We start from the raw sequence: 23,508 nt of genomic DNA, 5'->3' as shown, positions 1-23,508 counted from the left end.
TCTAAAACCTTCCTCTTCTGAATAAACAATGGAAGGTAGAGAAAACTTATCCAAGAGGGAGTGAAGGAGAAAGAAGTGTACTTGTGCATGTGTTTGGAAAGGTGAATGAACACAATTTGCCAGCAGCTGAACTCTTTTGATGATTTTGAATAAATACTTAAAATCTAGATCTTCAAATCTTGATATTGGAAGGTATGATGCTCTAATTAAAATGATCTTGCAATTTTCAAAAATTGTGATTTGATACATAAACCTATGCGAACGTTCTGTCTCTAAGGAAAGTAAACATAGCAAAATTCAGAGCACCAGCATAATGTAGGCAAACAAGGCATTTCCTTTAATATGTATAACACCAAGTGATGTATTATTTGAGGCACAAACTTCTAGGGACACCGAAGAGCAACTTTCCCATACAGAAGTAAAGGGCAGTAGGAAACAGCCAGTAACAAAAAGCCTCCCTCCCACTCTCTGAATACAGTGACATTCATTTGGAGAGAAGCAGGATCACGTTTTGAAAGCAGGCTTCTTCAGCTCAACAATAACACACAATGAGTTATTGACTTGTTTTATATATGGATCTCTTTTCAGCAACTAACTTTGACTTCCCACAGTCTGGATAAATGATTTATTTTGTTGTTAGAAAGGGACAGAGCTTTTCCACCAAACTTGATAATGCAAATGTCTTTTACTCCATTTGTTCCTGCATTGAATACATCCTTATTAAAATGCACTTTCCCAAAAATACCTGCAGCTAGCCTTTTATCACCCTGTTTTGTATATAAAAATAAGCAATTTGTCCCACTCTTTTGCTTTGCAACAGGCTACAGGGAAATTCAATCAATACCTATAGAAACTGATTATCACAGTATTTAAACTGAAATGTATTGATCTCCTTGTAAAACACTGTTAAGGATTATTTAAATTACACAGAAGTTTTATGCTATGCGATTGTCTCTATGGATATTTTAAATTAATTAGCATATTAGGAAGAACCCAATCTAAATTTTAGTTCAGTGGCTTTCAGTGGGAAATACATAAACACTGGAATTAGCCACATTATATTTTATATATACATGAGTGAAGTTGAGATTGTGTGTTTCTTTTGTGTCGTGCTGTTATCCAAAGTTTTTGGAGTTGTATTTGTGGAATATCTAGCAATCCATTCATACCTTACAATTTGAGTTTTGGTATCAAAGTATTCAGTTTAAAATGCAATGAGCTATGTAGTTTTAATAGTTATAAATATAGCGTTCATGTATACATGGTAGAGAGCAGGTCTGGTGTAATGGTTAAGGTTCTGGCTTAATTTGCATTCTAATCTTGTCTAATTCTTAGATAGGAAAGCCAGCAGGGTGATCTTGGACCAGTCACTCTCTCTTAGTCTAACCCACCTCACAGGACTGTTGTGGCAAAAATAGGAGGAGGATAGAGTATTAGGTATATTTGCTGCCTTGAGCTATTTATAAAAAATAATAAGGTAAAAAATTAAAAATTCTTTAAAAAATAGTTGAGTTTCCCAGTAGCATAAAAATTGTTCTTCAATCGCTAAGTCCAGTTCTTTACAACCCCATGGACCATAGCGGACCAGGCTCTCTGGTCTTCCACTGTCTCCCAGAAATTGATAACATTTTACAATGCTTGTAATTGGAGGTAACACTGATTAAAATTCTAAATGTAAGATTGCTTAAATCCCATTGATTAAAAAATGAAATATGTTTTCTATATTCAGAATTTAATTCCTTTTGTAAACATTTGAATTAAAGGAAAAACCGTTTTAAAGATCTACCAACTTAATTATGAATGATAACACTCAGCTGATAATTGTTAGGCATTTTTACAAAACTAAAAGTGATACTAGAAGATAGTTATATAAGCTATGGCTTTGGAGTAATCAACCTGTAATCCTATATACATTACTGTTGAAAATATTTCCAATCCTAAAATTCCTTATTCTTATCTCATTAACTTAATCTACCTCAATCCTTATGTATGATGCAGAACAGGTTATTGAGAGGATACAGTTTATATTGTTCTAGATGATAGTAATCATATGGTTAGCTCTCTTATATTTCATATATATCTTAATACAAATAATTGGCCCAAGTAAATTATACATTTCCTTCCTTCCTTCCTTCCTTCCTTCCTTCCTTCCTTCCTTCCTTCCTTCCTTCCTTCCTTCCTTCCTTCCTTCCTTCTTTCCTCCTCCCTCCCTCCTCTGAGTTTATTTGTACATTACTTTTATTTTTATGTATTTTGCATTTTAGGAGACCTTGTGAAACCGAAGATTCATGTTGTTCTAATAAGTGATCAATTACATATATTCTTGTGGTAATATTAGATATTACATTCATGTGTTTCTTATGGTAACATTAGATATATTACATGAAATGATAGATAATGGTTTCATGTTGTTCTAGTGCAGTGGTTCTCAACCTGTGGGTCGAGACCCCATTTGGGGTCGAACGACCGTTTCACGGGGGTTGCCAAACAATGCAGTCCGCCATTTCCCCCTCCCCCCTTTTCCTTAGCTGTGCTACTCCCTTTTATTCTATTGGCTTTTGAAAGCCAATAGAATAGACTCTCTTTTTTTTTTTTTTTTTTTAATTGAAAGTTTTATAAATTTTACAAAAAAGGAAAAATAATACAAAACAAAAGACAACATATACAGAAAAATAAAACTAAACAATACATATATTAAATAAAAAAAAAAAACCCCATCCCCCAGCCCTCCCAAAAAAAAAAAAAAAAAACCCTCCCTTCCCCCCCCCCTGAGCTTCCCAGAGCAGAATATAGGCTTAAAAAATAAAAATAAAAATTAAATTAAAAACTTTATATTTATATATATAAAAAAATTATCTATAATATATATGAAAATAAAACTTATGAAAAAACTATATAATATTTTTGTATACCCAATCTAAATTGTATAAATTTTATCCATTTATCCCAAACAGCAAAAAACTTCTCTTGCGTTTGTTGCTTTAAGAAAGCCGAAATCTTTGCCATTTCTGCCAGATAAGCTACTTTAAGAAACCATTCCTGCAATGTAGGCAAAGATTCCTTCTTCCAGTATTGTCCTACTAACAGCCTAGCGGCTGTGATCAAGTTTAACATCAATACAACCTCCTTTGTATCACAATCTGTAACAATACCTAACAAAAATAATTGCGGAGTAAATTTTACCCTCCTTCTAAAAATTCTCTGGATATTCCACCATATTTTAATCCAAAATGCTTTTATCTCTCTGCATGACCACCAAATATGATAATAAGAAGCCTCCTTATAACCACATCTCCAACATTTGGGTTGCACGTCAGGATACATATAAGACATTTTTTGTGGATCAAGGTGCCATCTATAAAACATTTTATAAAAATTCTCCCTTAAGTTCTGTGCTTGAGTAAATTTGACATTTCTCACCCAAATAGTTTCCCAGGTGTCCAATGAAACTGGCTCACCAAAATTCTGCGCCCATCTAATCATACAATCTTTAATTAGTTCCGTTTCTGAGTCCAATTCAACTAAAACCCCATAAATTCTCTTAATGTGGGTTTGTCTTTGATCCTTCAGTTGCTTAATAAGGTTTTCATCTTCTCTAAGAAAACCCACCTTACAATCCATCTTCCATCTATCTAATAATTGCCTATATTGGAACCAAGAATAAGTAAAATTTTCTTGTGCTAACTCTTCCCGTGATTTTAATTGCCAGTTTTGTCCATCCCATTTAAGTAACTGTCTATAAGACACCATATCCATTTTAACCCCTCTTTTTATTCCTTCTATCGCATGCCAAGGTATAGCCCATAATGGTACTTTAAAATCACTTTTATAATATTTTCTCCAAATCCTAAGTAAAGAAATTCTTAAAATATGAGATTTAAAAGCCCAATCTATTTTTTTATTAAATATTAAATAGGCATGCCACCCATAAAGTAAATCCCATCCCTCTAAGTAAAGTATCTCAGAATTTGTCAAATTTACCCAATCACTAATTAATGTTAAAACCACCCCATCATAATATAATTTCAAATTTGGTACCTTAAGTCCACCCCTCTCACGGAAGTCTTGCATAATTTTAAACTTAACCCTTGGTTTTTTCCCTGCCCAAATAAATTTGTTGAGACCCTTCTGCCACTCATTTAAATTAATCTCATTTTTCAAAATTGGTAACATTTGAAACAAAAAAAGAAACTTGGGTAGAATATTCATTTTTATCACTGCAATTCTTCCCATGAGGGATAATTGCAACTTTTCCCAATTCTTCAAGTCCTTCTGTACCCTGACCCACAACCTTTCATAATTATTTTTAAATAATTTTGCATTAGAAACAGACAGCATCACCCCCAAATATTTTACCTTATTAACAATCTCAAAACCCGTCAAGTTGACCAAAATCTGCTTCTCCTGACTCGACATATTTTTAGGTAAAATTTTAGTCTTATTTACGTTAATCTTAAAACCCGAAACCAAACCATAATGATGAATCAACTGTAATAAATTTACTACAGAATAATCAGGTTGCGACAAAGTAACAACCAAGTCATCCGCAAAAGCTCTCAACTTATATTCTTTTTTATTAACATATATTCCTTTAATTTCCTGAGACTCTCGAATTTTGATCAATAATATTTCCAATGTTAAAACAAACAACAATGGCGATAAAGGACACCCCTGTCTAGTACCTTTCTCTATTGTAAAAACCTCCGACAAACCTCCATTAACAATAAGTTGTGCCGTTTGTTTTTGATATATTACCGTAAGGGCTTGTAATATCTTTTCACCAAAATTCATTTCTTCCATTACTCTTAACATAAAATGCCAATTCAATTGATCAAATGCTTTTTCAGCATCTAAAAATATGAGCCCTGCAGGAACTTGGTTGTTCTTGTCTAAATATTCTAGTAAATTAATAATTTGTCTGACATTATTTTTCATATACCTTCCTGTTATAAATCCTGATTGATCTTTATGCACAAGATGATGCACCACCCTCATAAGCCTATTTACCAAAATTTTTACAAATATCTTATAATCCACATTTAAAAGAGATATAGGCCTGTAATTTTTTGGTAGGGTAAGATCTTGATCCTCCTTTGGAATCAATGATATAAAAGCACTACGCCATGAAGGAGGAATCTCTAAACCCTGTAAAATACCATTAAAAAGATCATGTAATGGTTGGATCATCTCCTCTATTAGAACTTTGTAATAAACAGCTGTTAACCCATCCGTACCCGGTGCTTTCCCTAATTTCAATTGTTGAATTGCTGAGGTAATTTCCTCCTTAGTAATTAAACCATTAATTTCATATTTCTGATCCTCAGTCAGTTTAGGAAAACTTGCCTCAGCTAAATATTTATTTATATCTAGCATTTGTATATTAGTAGATTTATATAGGTTTTGATAATAATCCAAAAAAGATTTTTTAATCAATTCCTTCTGAGAAACTAATTTACCCTTATAGTTTATTTTCTCTATTATTCTTTGTCTCTGTTTCTTTCTTAATTGATAAGCCAACCATCTCCCAGGCTTATTGGCATTACAAAATGTATTTTGTTTCATAAATAATAAGTTGGTTGCAGCTTGATCTGCTATCAACATATTAAATTGTGACCTTAATAACTTTACAGATTCTTTAATACTCTCATCAGAAGGATTTAAAATCAAAGCCCTTTCTTTTAATTTAATTTCATCTTCAAGTTCTCTACGTTTCTGAATCTGATTTCGCTTATAAAAATTATTCATTTTTATCAAAACACCGCGCATAAATGCTTTACCTGCATCCCATACCATTGACATTGAAGTCCCCTTATACATATTCAAAGCAAAATAGTCCTTTAAACACTCCTTTAGTTTTTGAACATTCTTTTCTTGTCTAAACAAATTTTCATTAACTCTCCAAGATCTTCTTTCCTCTTTCTCTTGAATCAGCTCCATCCAAACTGGACTATGATCCGTCAGTGATCTAGGAAAAATCTTTACATTCTTTACTTTATTATACAAGTCCGTGGTAATCAAGAAAAAGTCAATTCTTGAAAAAGATTGGTGTCTATCAGAAAAAAAAGTAAAGTCTCTCTCCTCTTGATTACGTTCCCGCCAATAATCCCTTAATTCCCAGTCTTCTTTCATGTCAAAAAAGGCTTTAGGTAGCCTTGCTTGTTTAAGAAAAGGAGAGGAACCTTTCTTATCCCTTAGTGTATCTAAGACACCATTCCAATCACCCATTAATACCACTGATCTATAATCAAGCAAAGTTATTTTTTGATGTAACTGTTTATAAAATTGTTCCTGTTGTTGATTTGGAGCGTAAAGTCCAACTATAAGTACTTTCTTACCATATATACCAAGTTCAATCATCACATATCTCCCCTGGGGATCTGATTCTACCAGACAAGCTGGTAGGTTTTGTTTAACATATATAACAACTCCCCCTTTCTTCCCAGGAGCAGGAGATATAAAATGAGATCCCAAACGAGCATTAACTAAATATTTCTGGTCTTTAAGTAAAATATGAGTTTCCTGTAGACAAATAACATCATTGGTATGTTGCTTCAAATAATAAAAGATTTTTTTCCGTTTCTGAGGAGAATTCAATCCATTAACATTCCAGGTCAAAAACTTTGCCATCTCCCTTGGCACGCAGCCTGGAGAAGACACCATCAAAATCTGACAGAGCTGCGTGTGTTGCATAACTCTTGGGTCTTGCTCCTCCCACCGGCGGTGAAGCACTTCCAGGAGAACTCTCTTTGGGCTCTTTTTTACGTTGCTCCTTCTCTTTACGCTTATAGGCTGCACGAGTCATCCTCTGCTCTTTAGCCTCCGTCTGGCGTTGCTTTGCCGCTTCTATCATCCCTGCGGAAACCAAATCTAATGCCTCAGATTGCTGCTCAGCTTCCTTACCACTCAAAGATTTCCGACCAGATGAAGTTGAGCCTGCACCCAGGACCGAAGTATAAAAATCTCTAGCTTTATCAACTGTGTTCAATCTGTAGCGTGTCCCAGCATGGCTCAAAACAATACCCATCGGAATTTCCCATCTAAATGGCATCGATCTAACTTTAAGCTCATTGGTTAAAAAAGCAAAGTCTTTTCTACTTCTTAAAATTTTGGATGGGATTTCCTTTAGAATGATGACATCTTGGGCGGCAATCTGAAATCTTTTGTTGTAAAAGGCTTGTATAATCTCATTCCGCAGGGACTTCTTTGTAAAGTAAATCACCACATCTCTAGGCAAATTCTTCTGCTTAGCAATCCAGGAGTTGAGTCTATAAATTTTTTCCACTTCTCTCTGTAATTCTCCTTTATCCATATCCAAGGCCAGCGCCAGATCAGTAAGGACCACCTCCACCAAATCTTGATTGATATCTTCCTTGAGGCCTCTAATCCTCAGGGCATACTCCATCTGTCTATACTGAAACATCAAAATATCTTCTTGTGAGGAGTCCACCTTCCTTTCCACGTCTTGAATTTTGTCATCCAAAGAGTCAACTTTGTCTTCCACTTCCTCAAGCCTTGCGTCGAGCTTAACCACCACAGTAGCCAAACCTGAAACAGCTGCCAATATATCTTGTCGTAGTTCATTATTATTTTCTTGCAATTTAGACTTTATCCCCGTTATCTCTTCTTTGAGATCAGATTTAATTTCTGATTTAATCTGTGAAACAAATTGATTCATTTCCTCTCTCATTTGAACTACAATCTCTCCCATTATGCCTCTAACCTCTTGTACTGAAAGTCCAGGTAGAGGAGGGGAGGGTGGTGGCTGAGCCGGTGGTACATGTTTAGATTGTTGTTGTAGCTGTGCAGTGGAAGTTATAGGAGAAGAAATAACCTTAGGTGCTGAGGAAGGCTGCTGCCTCTTTGAAGCCATTTTAAAAAGCACAATTGTCACTTCCCTTTCCCCTCCAGCCAAAAAGGGAGGAGGAAAGAAAAAAAAAAAATTTTTAAAAAGAGACAAACTATAGTCATTAAAAGTCCAGAGTAAATCCAAAGAATAAGTAGTAAAAGAGCAAACAGTTCAAAAGAAAAAATTCTAAACCAAAAGCAAAAGCAGAAGCAAAAAACAGTCCTTAGAAAGGGAAAGTAAAACAAAAGAGAAAGGAAAAAAAACTCCGACAGTTTCAAAACGCCATCTTAAATCCTTTCACTAGTATAACAAAAAAAGGAGGAAAAATAGTAAAAATCAAAAGATAAAAAAATAAACACCTAAAATATAACAAAAAATCCTTTAAACTGCTCCGTCCGTTTAAAAATTACTCACCAAAATGCTGTAAACACGGAGATAGAAGCGGCGGTTTCTTTTGCTTCCTAGGAAGCAAAAACAGCTGGGAGGCGGAGATCAGCAAGAGCTCCGAGGGAACACTCCTTTCACCCCCTCTAGAAATAAATCCAGAGGGGGTTCAGGGGTTCTACCTCTACTCTTGCGTTCTCTGTCCCTTCCCTTTGCCCGGGAAGGGATTTCCGAGCCGCGGGCCAGCTGATGCGCGCTGCGCTCCGCGGCTCTGACACTTCCCCAGCTGGACGGCTAAAAGCTAGCCGCCATCGCCGTCGCCTCCCACCGGAAGCTCCTAGAATAGACTCTCTTGAATAGAGTCTAATTCTATTGGCTTTCAAAAGCCCATAGGAATTGTCCAGGCTGTCTCTGCCCTGCTGAGCCCGCCAAAAGTCCCATTCTGCAAACGGTGCTGCACCAGTTGAATAGTCCTCGACTTACGACCGGTTGGGGGTTGCGGCATTAAAAAGGTTGAGAACCACTGTTCTAGTGAGTGATCGATTGAGTCTTTAAAAGGACGAAAAGAGACTTGTCTTCTTTAGATTTTAATACTTGGAAGTGCTACAATTAACACTGAATAATGTTTTCCCAGTTTGAAAATATTAGTTCCACTAGATATCCAGGCATCTACATATGGTTTTTCAAAGGCATACATACAAAGATTAAACTCCTATAGGCCTAGTCAATCTGTACATTTTGTGAAGCATATCAATCATATGTAAGAATGTATCTGAGAGTTTACTTATTAAACTTTCATACAGCAGAATTGGATTGGAAGTTAGGATTTTCTTTTACTTTATGTAGAAAAACACAGAAATGTGGAATGTGGTTCAATAAAGTTGATGGAAAATATGTTGTCCTATTTTAGCTGGATTTTGCCACTGATGGCCAGAAAGAGAAAATAACAGACAAGAGTGTTTTATCAATGAAGAAGCAAGAAATGATCTCAGAACAACACAAAGTAAGTAAAAAAATATTTTAAAATGATATATAATTTTCTAGATTTAACATACTATTCTGTTGCTAAGTGTTTCCCTTGAGTTAGATATATTCTCTTTTATTGAAACGTGTTTTGTTCAGAGAGGTACAGGGAACTTCAGACTAGTTCTTCCTCTGCAATTCCCAGGGGCTTAAGACGGAGAGACATAAAAGACACAAACAGGCTTATAAATAAAATACAGTTCTAGTCTTCCTGAATTCTATTTCCTGGCCTGATCTACCTTGAAAATCTAACAGGCAGGCATTAAGAAAACAATATCAAAAACATAGGAGCCTTTCTTACACTAAGATTATTGCAATATTATTTACATTGACTGGCTACAGGGTTTCATTCGTATTTACTAACAGTAGTATCTGAATATGCTAAAAAGTGAACCTGGACTTTTTGAATGCAAAGAATAAAAGTGTAAAATGTGTCTGCCTGCCTTTCCATCGATCCATCCATCGATCCATCGATCCATCCATCCATCCATCCATTTTCTCAGTCACTTCTTGTAAGATTTAATCTGTAGTCTTTTACTCATCTTCACTGTCTTATTCTGCAGCTGGTCCAGTTTCTTTGAAACTTTCTTAAACTATAACCTCTTTCCCCCTCCCCCCCAAAAAACACATGGAATTTGAGATGGGATCTGACCAGTGCTTTTTCTGATTTGGATATTAGGTATTTATTGAGGCAGACAATAATTGCATTTGCCATTTTAGCAGCCGTGTCATGTTATTGACTCCTGTTTTACTATTGAGGGTCCTTCCATGGGGCCATGCTCACAAACAGTATAGTAGTAGTAACTGTGAGAGGGACCTCAGACTCCTAGTGGACAATCACCTAAATATGAGCCAGCAGTGTGCTGCAGCTGCCAAAAAGGCCAACACAGTGCTAGGCTGCATTAACAGAGGGATAAAATCAAGATCATGTGAAGTATTAATACCACTTTACAATGCCTTGGAAAGGCCACACTTGGAATACTGCATCTAGTTTTGGTAACCGCACTGTAAAAAAGATGCTCAGACTCTAGAAAGAGTACAGAGAAGAGCAACAAAGATGATTGGGGGACTGGAGGCTAAAGCATATAAGGAATGGCTGCTGGAATTGGGTATGTCTAGTTTAATGAAGAGAAGAACGAGGGGGGACATGAAAGCAGTGTTCCAATATCTCAGGGGCTGCCACAAAGAAGAGGGAGTCAAGCTATTTTCCAAAGTGCCTGAAGGCAGGACAAGAAGCAACAGGTGGAAACTAATCAAGGAGAGAAGCAACCTAGAACTAAGGAGAAACTTCCCGACAGTTAGAACAATTAACCAGTGAAACAACCTGCCTCCAGAAGCGGTGAATGCTCCAACACTGGAAGTTTTTAAGAAGAGACTGGAAGCCATTTGTCCGAAATGATATAGGGTTTCCTGCCTGAGCAGGGGGTTGGACTGGATGACCTCCAAGGTCCTTTCCAACTACTTCTTCTTCTTCTTCTTCTTCTTCTTCTTCTTCTTCTTCTTCTTCTTCTTCTTCTTCTTCTTCTTCTTCTTCTTCTTCTTCTTCTTCTTCTTCTTCTTCTTCTTCTTCTTCTTCTTCTTCTTCTTCTTCTTCTTCTTCTTCTTCTTCTTCTTCTTCTTCTTCTTCTTCTTCTTCTTCTTCTTCTTATTCTTCTTATTATTATTATTATTATTATTATTATTATTATTATTATTATTATTATTATTATTATGGATCATCGCACAGTCAGCCAGATGTTCAGACTGGATTTGGCATTTTGTTTACCTATCGAGTCCTTACCCAGGACCTGGGATAGGCAGATGTGGATGTTTGATTATTATTATTATTATTATTATTATTATTATTATTATTATTACACTATTGTAGCAGCTAATGATTATTAACTGAAGTCGTGTGAGAATGATCACTGGCGACCTGTGCATTTTCAAACCGACAAATAACAATCTGCAAAAATTGGAAGCACCTCCTCTCCTCTCCAGTTGCCATATTAATTCATAATGATTGGGGGAAAGGAAATAGGTCAGTTTGCAAAAGGCTTCAAAGCCAACTATAAAGATTGACACTCCAGACTCAGTGCAGCCCAAGTAGGAAGTCATGGAGAAAAGCAATCCCACAAAATGAGAAGTTGCCCACCTCCATGTTCAACTGAAACTGTGGAACAAGGTTTGCTGTTTGAAATTTTGACAGCCAAATCAGAAGGAAATCAGCCTAACTGCCCCTGGATGTTGTCACTATAAGAACAAATAGCTATAGTCAAAATGTAGGAATGGCACTGTGGATACAGGTAGTCTTTGACTTACAATCATTCATTTAGCAACCATTTAAAGTTACAACAACACTGGAAAAAGTGACTAATGGCTGGTCCTTGTCCTTACAACTGTTGCAGCATTCCCACAGTCATTTATTCAAAATTCAACTGCTTGGCAATTGGCATGTATTTACGATAGTTGCAGAATCCTGGGATGACATGATCACTATTTGCAGCTTTCCTAGCAGGCTTCCAACAAGGAAAATCAATGGGGTGATCCAGACTTGCTTAATGACCACATGATAACTGCAGTGATTCACTTAACAACTGTGGCAAAAAAGGTTATTAAATCATGCACAGCTTTTTAAACAATCATCTGGCTTGGCAAGGGAAATTCTGGTGCCAATTGTGTTGTACAAGGGCAATTGGGAAATAAACCTCTGTTTGAGCATGTGCAAGAAATAAGCGGGGATAGCGATGCCTGTCCTATGGTGCTGTGCGCAGTAGTTCAGTAGGCAGTGAGGAGTGGAAGGAGAAGGTTGTGTTGCAGTTGACTCGTCCACTAGATCAATTGAAAATGAATCCCGCCATAAAAAAATCCCGCCAAATGTGAAGTGCGTGCAGTAATACGATTCCTTTGTGCAAAAAAACTTTCATCAGCTGCAATTCATCAAGTTTTTTCGCATACAGGAATCATATTACTGCACGTACTTTACATTTGGCGGAATTTTCTATGGCAAGGTTCATTTTCAATTCATCTAGTGGACGAGTCATCTGCAACACAACTTTCTCCTTCCACTCCTTACTGCCCACTGAACTACTGCGCATGGCGCCACAGGACAGGTATTGCTATCCTTGCCTATTTCTCGCACATGCTCAAACGGAGGTTTATTTCCAAATTGCCCTCGTATGTTGAGGATTATGTGTACCTATGAGGATTTTAAAAGTAAGGAAAGGGCTCCTTTGAAAAACCTACTCTGCTCAGTGTATTTTAGGCTTGTTTCATACATTTCAATATTTTAAAAGGTTACAAAAATTGTCCCTAACAATTCACGCTGAATAAACTCATCAAAACTGTAAGCAAATTACGGTATTTTAAATCACTATATTTAATAGATTTGGTTCCTTCCTTTTTGCTTTCATTTACTGCTATAATGCTAAAGGAAATGTTAACCAAATTCTTATTTCCATAGAAAAGCTGCAGTTTACAGTGTCAAGACATAGTGTGCTAATCATAAGATTCTTCAGGAAATATTGTAATGCAAAACTATTAAATCAAGATTTTCTTTGCAAAGCTTCATGCTGTGAACTTGACAGCATATTCTACAAATGAAATAATGCAAAATTGCTATAAAGCAAAGTGGAACATTATCTTCGTGGAGATTTATAGAGTAGCCTAGCTTATTCTCTCAGAGAGAAGATTAGGAAATGTTACTAACGCTATGGTGCTATTAATAATACCTTTTTCCTGCTATTTTGATCTTCGACAATGTACTAATCATTTTTTTCTTAGAGGTCCACAATTAATTAATTTATTGCATAAAGGATACATTGAGATACAATAACTACAGAGTATCCCTCTGGTTTGTTTTCTGTTTTTTTATGGGGATGCCCTCTGATAAGTTATCTCAATAAGTATCTTATGAAAGGTTAGTAGATCTAAAACAAGCTTTGGGAACTTGCTTCCTTACCACACTGATCTTGAAGATGAACCAAGATGAACATTTTCACATTAAACTACCATTCAAATTCAGTCATACAGATTTTTTTAAAACAAATTTTATTGTTTTTTTAACTTTTACAACAAAAGTGCTCGAGACACACCGTGGTGATGGGATAGTCAAACATCCAAAAACGAAATCATATATGAATAACTCAAGTAAATACATTAAATATTCCCTCTCTATTTCCCTCAAATAGTATGATATATTTAAAATAATCCATTTCTACATTAGATTTCTATAAATCCTAATCTTGTTTTCAAACTTTGTTAATTTATTTACCATAGTCCAATTTAATCTTAAATAAGCCTATTATCACTTCGGGTACCCCTTCCAAATGTATTCTAGTTCTTAATCTCATGAGTCATTAATTTTATCAGAAATCTCTCTTATTTCTTCTTCCACTACAAAATAGTTATTCTGATTGAAATCAAATATTTACTCTACCCCAGTGGTTCTCAACCTTTCTAATGCCACGACCCCATAATACAGTTCCCCATGTTGTGATGACCCCCAACCACTTATACATCACCAGGTGCTAGGGGCGTGGCCAAAGAAAAGGGGAAAAAAATGGTGGACAGCCTTGTTTGGCGACCCCTGTGAAATGGTCGTTCGACCCCAAATGGGGTCCCGACCCACAGGTTGAGAACCACTGCTCTACCCTATACCTATACAATCCATCATTCAATCTATCTCTATAGGAAGCAAAATAATACAAAACATTAAATCATTTCAGTCCATTAGGAAGAATTCAAATCTCATCCAGATAGATATCATGTCTAAAAACAGGCTTATTGTTACACAAAGCATCATCTTACTAACTTAACATGCTCAATTAATTGTTAAATCAATCCAGATCTCTAAAACCTCTTCCATTTTCTTATTCTCATTCCATTGCAAAATAATTTTCATACAAATAAACATATTATTCCAAAAAATACATTCTTACTCTATTTAAGGTATATATTCTAGTAATCACCAATTTTTCTCTCGCTTCTAACTCTAAATCTTAAACCTTAAGTCAATCCATATTTCCACAAGGTCTTTTTAATCCATTAGATATGGTTTTAAGTTTTTCTTTTTAGTCTTATTCTGGCTTTCTTCTTGTGCCAGGCTGGTTTCCATAGCAACATAGCAAAGCCTCTATTTCAGCAGATATATCTCCCTTTATTGCTTGTGATGTCATTTGGGTCAGTAGAAGACATCCCATCCTCTGTGTTAGGGGCCTGGCTCCTTTGTCGTTAGATCCTCGTTGCTTTAAACATTCAAGTCTCAATCTTTGGTTCTTTTGATCCTCAGGGATGTGAATGGAATGCTTATAAGGCAATATAAATTCCTCTTTAATCTCGGTTAGTTCCTCTTCTGGTATATTTTGGTTTATAGAACAGTCAGTTGAAGTCTAGGAATCAGTTTGAAGGTTTGGAGTAAGGTTTCTGGCTCTTATTTCTGTAATAATCTCTTTTATTTTAGCGCATACTTATTCAGTGGCTTCATACATTTTTTCCAATATACATTTACAATTTAATTGTAAGTAAGTTTCTCCATTTCAATAATAATTGAAGACAGTCCTTTTTATCTTTTAGTAGGGGCTATATTTACTAGAAATTAAACAATGTCCACCCCCACAATTTCTGACTGCTGCATCAGCTTCTTTATCTTTTCCCTTCTGTAATAGTTTGAAGGTCAAGCCAACCTCATCTCCAGACAAAAACAGGCAGTTGCAATATTAAATTTTCACCGTAACATGTCCTCAGTAGGTTACAAAACCTTTCCCAAACACCATTTTTTTTCTTTTTCTCTCTCTTTTCTTAAAAAAAAGTGGAAAAAGAAATATTCTTCAAGTATAAAATGAAAATAAAGCTCTATAAAAAAGTTTTTTCTGTACCCTAAGGTAAATAAAAGTAAGGTATAGTCATTAAAATTAATTATTCTGTCCTTTTGTTCAGTGCATTAATTCCCACACAAGCAAATGCCGCTCTCTCAAGACAGGGAAATGATTCCAAAAAGGCTTTTACAGGCAGAGAGAAAAATAGGGTGAAGAGAGGAGAAGGGAGGGTCTCCCCCGGGTCATCCATGGTGGGTCTTTCATGCTTAACTGTTTCTGTGACTTTTGGCTGGTGCAGCTAGATGATCGGCCATCTTGTAGGACGATCTTTGCTCCGTCAGCCCTAAGGAGTTAGCTGGAGCCACAGAAGAAGCTGCCATCCTCCTGCAATCACCAACAAGCCTCCTCATCCTCCACTTCAGGGTGACTTTCAACCCACTACGGGGTCTACCGGCAAAGAAAAAACAGCCGGTGGAGAGACGAGTCTCTTCACAAGACCGGAGTCATCGCAAACCGGAACCGGAAGTCAGTCATACAGATTTCTAAGGCCCTTCTCTTTCAGTAGCAACTAGTCCTCAAAAAGAAGCTTGAGCATCAGTCTAGGAAGGTGGAGGAAACTAGATATGCACACTGTATATGATTTTCCAGATTTCTAGCTAAGCATGTTACTTTATTCTGGAAATAATCATTGTTGTCATCAGTCATTCAGTCATGTCTGATCCTCAGCCATTCTATGGATCAGCACTCTCCATGCCCCTCTGTCTAGCACCACCTTCTTCAGATCCACCACGATCATTCCAGTGTCATCCTTTATAGTGTCCCACCAGGGGGTGATGGAGTGGCCACTTCGCCTTTTTCTGCTTACCACTCCCAGCATGATTGACTTTTCAAGTGAATCAGTTCTCATGACATGATCAAAGCATCATAGCCTCTGTTTAGCAATCTTGGCTTCCTGTGATATTTTTGGTGAGGTTCGATCAATAATAATAATAATAATAATAATAATAATAATAATAATAATATAAAAAAATAGTTGGAAGGGACCTTGGAGGTCATCTAGTCCAACCCCCTGCTCAGGCAGGAAACCCTATACCATTTCAGACAAATCACTGTCCAGTCTCTTCTTAAAAAAACTTCCAGTGTTGGAGCATTCACCACTTCTTGAGGCAGGTTGTTCCACTGGTTAATTGTTCTAACTGTCAGGAAGTTTCTCCTTAGTTCTAGGTTGCTTCTCTCCTTGATTAGTTTTCATCTGTTGCTTCTTGTCCTGCCTTCAGGGGCTTTGGAAATAGATTGACTCCCTCTTTGTGGCAGCCCCTGAGATATTGGAATACTGCTATCATGTCCCCCCTTGTCCTTCTCTTCATTAAACTAGACATACACAATTCCAGCAGCTTTCCTTATATGCTTTAGCCTCCAGTCCCCTAATCATCTTTGTTGTTCTTCTCTGTACTCTTTCTAGAGTCTCAACATCTTTTTTACAGTGCAGTGACCAAAACTGGATGCAATATTCCAAGTGTGGCCTTACCAAGTCATTGTAAAGTGGTACTAATATTTCACGTGATCTTGATTCTATCCCTCTGTTAATGCAGCCCAGCACTGTGTTGGCCTTTTTGGCAGCTGCAGTACACTGCTGGCTCATATTTAAGTGATTGTCCACTAGGACTCTGAGGTCCCTCTCACAGTTACTACTATTGAGCAAGGTGCCCCCTATACTATACATGTACATTTGGTTTTTCTTGCCTAAATGTAGAACCTTACTTTTTTCACCACTGAATTTCATTTTGTTAGATAGCGCCCAGTGTTCAAGTCTGTCCAGATCCTCCTATATCCTAAGCCTGTCTTCTGGAGTGTTGGCTATTCCTGCCAGCTTGGTGTCATCTGCAAATTTGATAATTTCCCCATCTATCCCCTCGTCCAAATCGTTAATGAAGATGTTGAAGAGCACTGGGCCGAGAACAGAGCCCTGGGGCAGCCCACTACACACTTCCCTCCATGTAGATGCCATTCCATTGAGGACCACATGCTGAGTACGGCCAGTCAGCCCTCTACAGATCCATCTGGTGGTGATGCTGTCTAACCCACATTTTTCTATCTTATCAAGTAGTAGGTTGTGATCTACTTTATCAAATGCCTTACTGAAGTCCAAGTAAATTATATCCACAGCATTCCTCTGATCCACTTGGTCAAAGAATGCAATAAGATTTGTCTGGCATGATCTGTTTTTGAGAAACCCATGTTGGCTTTTAGTAATGACTTTGTTTGCCTCTAGGTGTTCACTGATTCGTTGTTTGATTATCTTTTCCAGAATTTTCCCAGGTATTGAGGTCAGGCTGATAGGTCTGTAATTTCCTGGGTCCATTTTTTTCCCTTTTTTGAAGATGTGAACTACGTCTTTTCCAGTCCTCTGGTAGTTCCCCAGTGCTCCAGGATCTTTGAAAAATATAGTTCAATGGTTCTGAAATCACATCTGCCAGTTTCTTGAGAACCCTGGGGTGTAATCCATCTGGTCCTGGCGATTTAAACTCATCTAGGCTGGACAGGTGCTCACTTGCAGTTTCCTTGCCTATCTTAACTTGCGTTTCTGTTCTGTTTTTTATGGCACTGTTTTTGGTAGGTTGGTATGTCTGTTTTTTCCCTTTGTGTAAAGACAGATGCAAAAAATGAGTTAAATAGTTCTGCTTTCTCCCTGTTGCTTGTCACCTTCTTGCCTCTTTCCCCTACTAATGGACCAATCATTTCCTTCACTTTTTTCTTGTTTTTTACATGTTGAAAGAAGCTTTTTTTTTGTTATTTTTGACTTTGGTCGCAAGCCTTAGTTCATTTTGAGCCTTAGCTTTCCTCAATCTATCTTTGCAGGCTTCGGCTATTTATTGATATTCTGACTTAGTTATGTGCCCCTCTTTCTACTTTCTATACTTGTCCTTTTTATCTTTCAATTTATCAGAGAGTTCTTTATGCAGCCATGCTGGTTTCTTTTGAGAGCCATTATTTTTCCTCTTTGTTGGTATTGTGCTGGACTGGACTTTTATTATCTCACTTTTCAAAATTTCTCAAGCTTCTTGAGTTGTTTTCCCCTTGAGGATTCTCATCCATGGAATCCTTCCCAAACCCTCTCTAAGGTTATTGAAATTAGCTATCTTAAAGTCCAAGACTCTAGTTTGACTGTGTTCTATTGCTTGTGTTTCCATAATGTTGAATTCCAATATTGCATGATCATTTCCTCCCAAGGTTCCTGTGGCTTCAACACCTTCTATCATTTCATCTCTGTTAGTGAGAATTAGATCCAAAATGGCTAATCCCCTAGTTCCCTTCTCTACTTTTGGGAGACAAAATTGTCTGCTAGGTTTGCAAGGAATCTGTTTGATCTTCCACTTGGTGCAGAGTTTGTCTCCCAGTTGATGTCAGGGTAGTTAAAGTCCCCCATTACTATTGTGATGTGCTTCCTACATACCTTAGTTAGCTGACTAGCAAAAAGTTCATCTATTTTCTCTGTTTGGTTGGGTGGCCTGTAGTATACACCCATGGTAATGTCATTTTTTCCCCATTTTATATGATCCAAATGCATTTAAGACAGTTTTCATCATTGTTGTGCTCTATTTCTATAGACTTGTAGTTATTTCTTACATATAGAGCAACTCCGCCTCCTCTTTTATTTGGTCTGTTTCTTTTAAATAATGTAAATCCCTCTAGCTGTGTGTTCCATTTGTGGGTTTCATCCCACCATGTTTCCGTAATGGCAACAATATCATATCTGCCCTCATTAACCTGAATTTCTAGTTCACCCTGTTTGCTGTTCATACTCTGTGCATTGGTGTATAGACATTTGAATCCTGACCCTGTGTTTACTTTCTACGTAACCTGTGTGGTGCCTGAGTTCCCCTATTGTCTTACTACCTGTTTGGTTAGTTCACTTTGTGTGACACTCGCTATTAGAAGCTTGATTTTGCTTGACAGCAAGGTTGATATTCTTGTCCGCACACACATCTAGGTTACATGCACTGATAACCCTATAGTTTTTAGATTGCCAGGGACAGGCATGTTCTGTATCGATTAACTCACTGTCCCCGCTGTTTAGTTTAAATATTCCTCCAGAAAATCTGTGAATTTATAGCCGAGTAACTCAGTCCCTTTCTTTCATGGATGCAAACCATCTCTTTTGTACATTTTTTTCACTGGACCAGCTATAGACATCGTGACTAATATATCCAAACCCTTCCCCTTTACACCACTCCTTTAGCCACATATTGAATTGTGCTATATGCTGGCCTTTTCCATTTTGCTCCTTATATACTGGTAAAACTTCTGAAAAAGTAAGCCTACAGCCTGTTCTGCTAAGTTCCTGCCCCAAGCTCTGAAAATCGTTCTGCACAAAGAGTACATCTTTTTGGGACAGATCATTAGTGCCAAGGTGTACAATAGCCTCCACATCACAGTCCTTGCTGGCATTCTAGATTATTTTAGAAATACGCTTCTTGTCCCTACTGGCAGTAGCACCTGGAAGACATCTGACTCTTTGTTATTTTTGCAGTCTATGGGATACATATTAGTCACCTCCAATTCCACAGTTCGAAGGTATCCACTCTTCTCCTATCTGCCTTTTTCAGAGTACATGTTTCACAGCCATAAGTAGCAAGGAAATAATAGTTTTTTATTAATAAATTATACTAGTCACTCCAATAAGAAATACAATTTATGCTTCTTTATATTACAAGCTTCACTTTGGTGAAAAAAAACCTAGAATTCTCCTGTATTTTGGTGTTTTGAGAAAAAAATGCCATTTTTTTTCTTTTCTTTTTTTTAAAAAAATCCCAGTTACTTTATTCTCATATATATCATTATTAACAAATATATTTTATATGGTTATAAACAGAAGTAATTTATTTTATTTATTTCATTAAGTTTAAGAGGCTTCCCAATTCTTTAATTACTGTAGGTTACATAAAATAAAAAGCATCAATATAATACAGATAAAATAAAAATGGGAAATGTCCAGGAAAAAGCCAAAAGAAATACAGAGGACCTATCACTCACTGCAGTCAAGATTTGAGAGGAAAACCAGGTTTTGAAGGTTCTTTTAAATACAGTCAAAACAGAGGCCAGATGAATCTAAAAAGAATGATGTTCCTAAGTACAGAAGTAGCCAGAAGTGATCAATTTAAATGTTTCCAGATGAAAATGTAGGAGTACTGAGCAAACAGATGAGTGAACCCTTAGCAGGAGTTTTTCAGAGGAGTTCCCTCTGAGGAGAGGGAAGATGCTATGTAAGAGGAAGAGAAAGACCTGGGCAGAGGGGTGGAGATTATAGATTAGTTTCTACTGACTGCTTCCTATGCATTGCTAATTGATTCCTGCAGTTATTTCTTGAAAGCTGCTGACTGCCTACTTCGTCTGGATGTAAGGGCCTGCCTTTGTTTTTGACTGATCTAGCTGAAGCAGCTTCAGAGGACATATAAGAAAGGCAGCTTTCAGAGAATAAATTCACTAAAGGAGTAGAACAGGGAGATGACTGAGAACCTTCATAAACAGGAGAACAGGGATATTCACCACCACATCTGGTAAAGAGGTCTAGGGAGAAGATTTTTATTTGTGGATCATTATTCATCAAAAGAACATGGAGCTAGAGAACTTCTCTCATGATCTACAGGTCTTTTTAATTTTGCTTCCTAAAGATGATGAGACTCCACCTGTCACAGGATGGTTGGCCTCCTGACTAAAGGCCCACTTCTCAACTTTTGAAGGAAGAAATGTTTCAATTTAAAACAGAGCGTACTTATGGGAGGATGATGCCAAGAGGCCTCCTAGAAGATAAAATAAAAATGGAAGGAATAGAGACATGGAGAGATGTGACATAAAGGCCCTAGTCTATAAACAAAAGAACCCTTATTTTCTCAACCTTCAGAATTGATTCCAGGGCCTCCCTTCTGATGACCCTCTAGATTAAAAGCATTGCCAAAAATATCAGGAAGTAAGGAAGAAGAAGACTCTACAACTCCAAAAAGGTAAATATTCCTGCCTCCACCCTGAAGGGGAACAAGTAATAGGTAGTGGCATTCAGAGACTCCCTACTGAGAGCAGGAGAGCAAAGCAATAATCTTTCAGTTGGATAGTTTACCGAGAGAAATGTGCTATCTTCCTGGGGCACAGAGTCAAGATATGAAGAAAAGATTTTTAAGACTCTTTATGTGCTCTAACAATCATTCCTTTCTCCTCATCAAATGACATAACAAATGGGAACAAATGACATAACATGACAGAATCATGAAGATGTTGCAAGAGATTAATGAAGGAGGGTGAAAGAGCTGGGGACACAAGTGGTGTTTTCCTCAATGTTCTTGTTGAAGGATATGGTCCAGGAAGAGGGAGAAGAACATTGCAAATGAATAATAGAAGTCTCCTGAGGGAAGAGGAAGAATGTTTTGGGAAGGTTGATTTGGAAGGCTTCAAATTGAAACCTGAAGGGGATGAAAGAGATGGTATAATGTCAAGCATTGGGAATAGGATTGGGAGGCATATGTAGGTTGTCTGGAAGGAAGGAACATTAAATTATGTGACTCAAGGATTCTAGTGAGTCTCAAACTTGCAGAGTATGGGGAAATAAGGGGAAGAAATAGAAATCTTCATGAAGGAATTTGAATATAATTTAGTAGACATTACTGAAATTTAATAAAATGAAAGTCATAAATGGAAATGCAAACATGGAAAGGTATGATTTATTTAAAAGGAATAAGACAGATAAAAGGAGAGAAGAGATGTTTTATGTGAAGGAGGGGCAGGGCTTCATGGCTAGCCACTGATAAAGATGGCATGCTGAGCTTTCTGGTTTTCCCCTACCTAGCTATTTTTTCTAATATTGTTGGCTTATCTTACTAAATATTTTATCAAGTAGTAAGATAATTTAAGCAGGATATTAAGGAAGGAGATACTGCATAAGGAAAAGGGGATTAAAGCTTATTTGGAAGACCTGGAGAAAGTTAAAAAGGCATCCCTTCCAGCAACAAAGAAAAATAATAAAGAAAGAAAGCACTCCTCACGGGCATGGACAGACATCTGATATGGATTTAATTGGACAAATAAAAAACAATTTTAAAAAGAATGGAAGACAGAATGATATAAACATACGATGGGAGTAACTCAAGACTGGGCAGGTATGTATGAGCAATGAGGAAACAATTTAAGGAAATGTCATGACAAATAGATATGGCTCAGGTAGGCAGCAAAGCTTGTAATATGGCCACAAGTAATACTGTGGAGACAAGCAAGACTCAAAAGAATATTTCTGAAATAAAGATTGAGTTGGCAGATTTGTAGGCTTGTAACAGGAGAAATAATTTAAGGATCAAAGGAATGTCAGAGAAAACTGGAACAACGATTTGACTATAGTACTTATTTGATTTCTAAAATTAATGGCCTGAGCTCCAATTTGAACCTGACAAAGATATTGAAATGTTCACTGCATTTGCTGCCCTAGAAATACCCAGAAACCTAGAATCATTTTGATCATATTTGTAAACTCAAACATAAACGTCTGTGGAGATTCTTAGTCATCCAGGTCATAGTTGTCTCAAAAGTGCTTCTTCAAAAGGCAGCTGGACTGTTTCTTCCTTGAGGAAGAAGAACAAAACATTTAATTTCTCATCCAAGAAACTTCATCAGTTGTGATTTTGGGGGAGGAGGATGGAGTATAGGTTCTGACCTGAGGGGGGGGGGGGGAATGGAAGGATTGTATTTCTTTGTAGTCATCTGGTCCGTTAGCATTCTTTGTGAGAACTCTTGAGGCCACTTGGCAGTTTATCTTTGCCCTCAGGATGCCATTGGTTGTGGAATCTTCTTGGCACTGCTGCAAGAGCTGCTTTGTAGATGGGAGATCTACAAAGATCCTTCCCCCTCTGTTGAGAGAGGGCAATTCACTGTTAACATAAATAGCCTCTTTTACCTCTTTCAAATCAATGATCCTCTCTATCCAAAATGTGGAATTTGCTGTCTTCAAAAGAATGACCTTTGTCTTTCAAATGCAGGTGGACAGCTGAATCTTGATCTGTTGGGTTTCATCTCCTATGTTGTGCCATGCGCTTGTGGTTGTTTTGTTTCACCAATATACAGATCTGTGCATGTCTCACTGCATCGTATTGCATATATCACATTGCTCAGTTTTTATCTGGGTGTTATATCCTTGGGGTGGACAAGCTTCTGCCTTAGTGTATTCTGGGTTTAAAATGTACATGTACAGTACGTTGTGTTGGTTGAAAATTCTCCTGAGCTTTTCAGATATTCCTGCAACATACGGAATGACAATATTGCTACATTCATTGATCTCTTCTTTGTCTGTAATGGAGGAACGCCTGTTGGATCTTTTTCTGAATTTGATGAAGGTCCAGTTAGGATAACCACAACGTCTGAGGGATCCCTTGACATGTTTGGTTCTTTTTCTTTTCCCTGGTAGGCAATTCAGCCTTGTGG

General features: G+C 37.1%; 1 protein-coding gene across 7 annotated transcripts in view; it reads left to right on the top strand.

Annotated features, from left to right (window-relative positions):
- Positions 1-23,508, top strand: part of DCDC1 (doublecortin domain containing 1) — a 301,614-nt gene that overhangs the window by 113,023 nt on the left and 165,083 nt on the right. For all 7 annotated transcript variants that reach the window (XM_039355979.1, XM_039355982.1, XM_039355977.1 and 4 more), the window contains one exon: positions 9,141-9,233. In XM_039355979.1, coding sequence (XP_039211913.1) covers positions 9,141-9,233 — 93 coding nt within the window. The remainder of the gene's footprint in view (positions 1-9,140; positions 9,234-23,508) is intronic.

The sequence above is a fragment of the Crotalus tigris genome, unplaced genomic scaffold (genome assembly GCF_016545835.1).
Source record: "Crotalus tigris isolate CLP2741 ecotype Arizona unplaced genomic scaffold, ASM1654583v1 scf7180000018777.2418813, whole genome shotgun sequence".
NCBI classification, from domain to species: domain Eukaryota; kingdom Metazoa; phylum Chordata; class Lepidosauria; order Squamata; family Viperidae; genus Crotalus; species Crotalus tigris.
The sequence above is the reverse complement of the archived record's forward strand: the minus strand, read 5'-3'. Positions and strand labels throughout refer to the sequence as shown.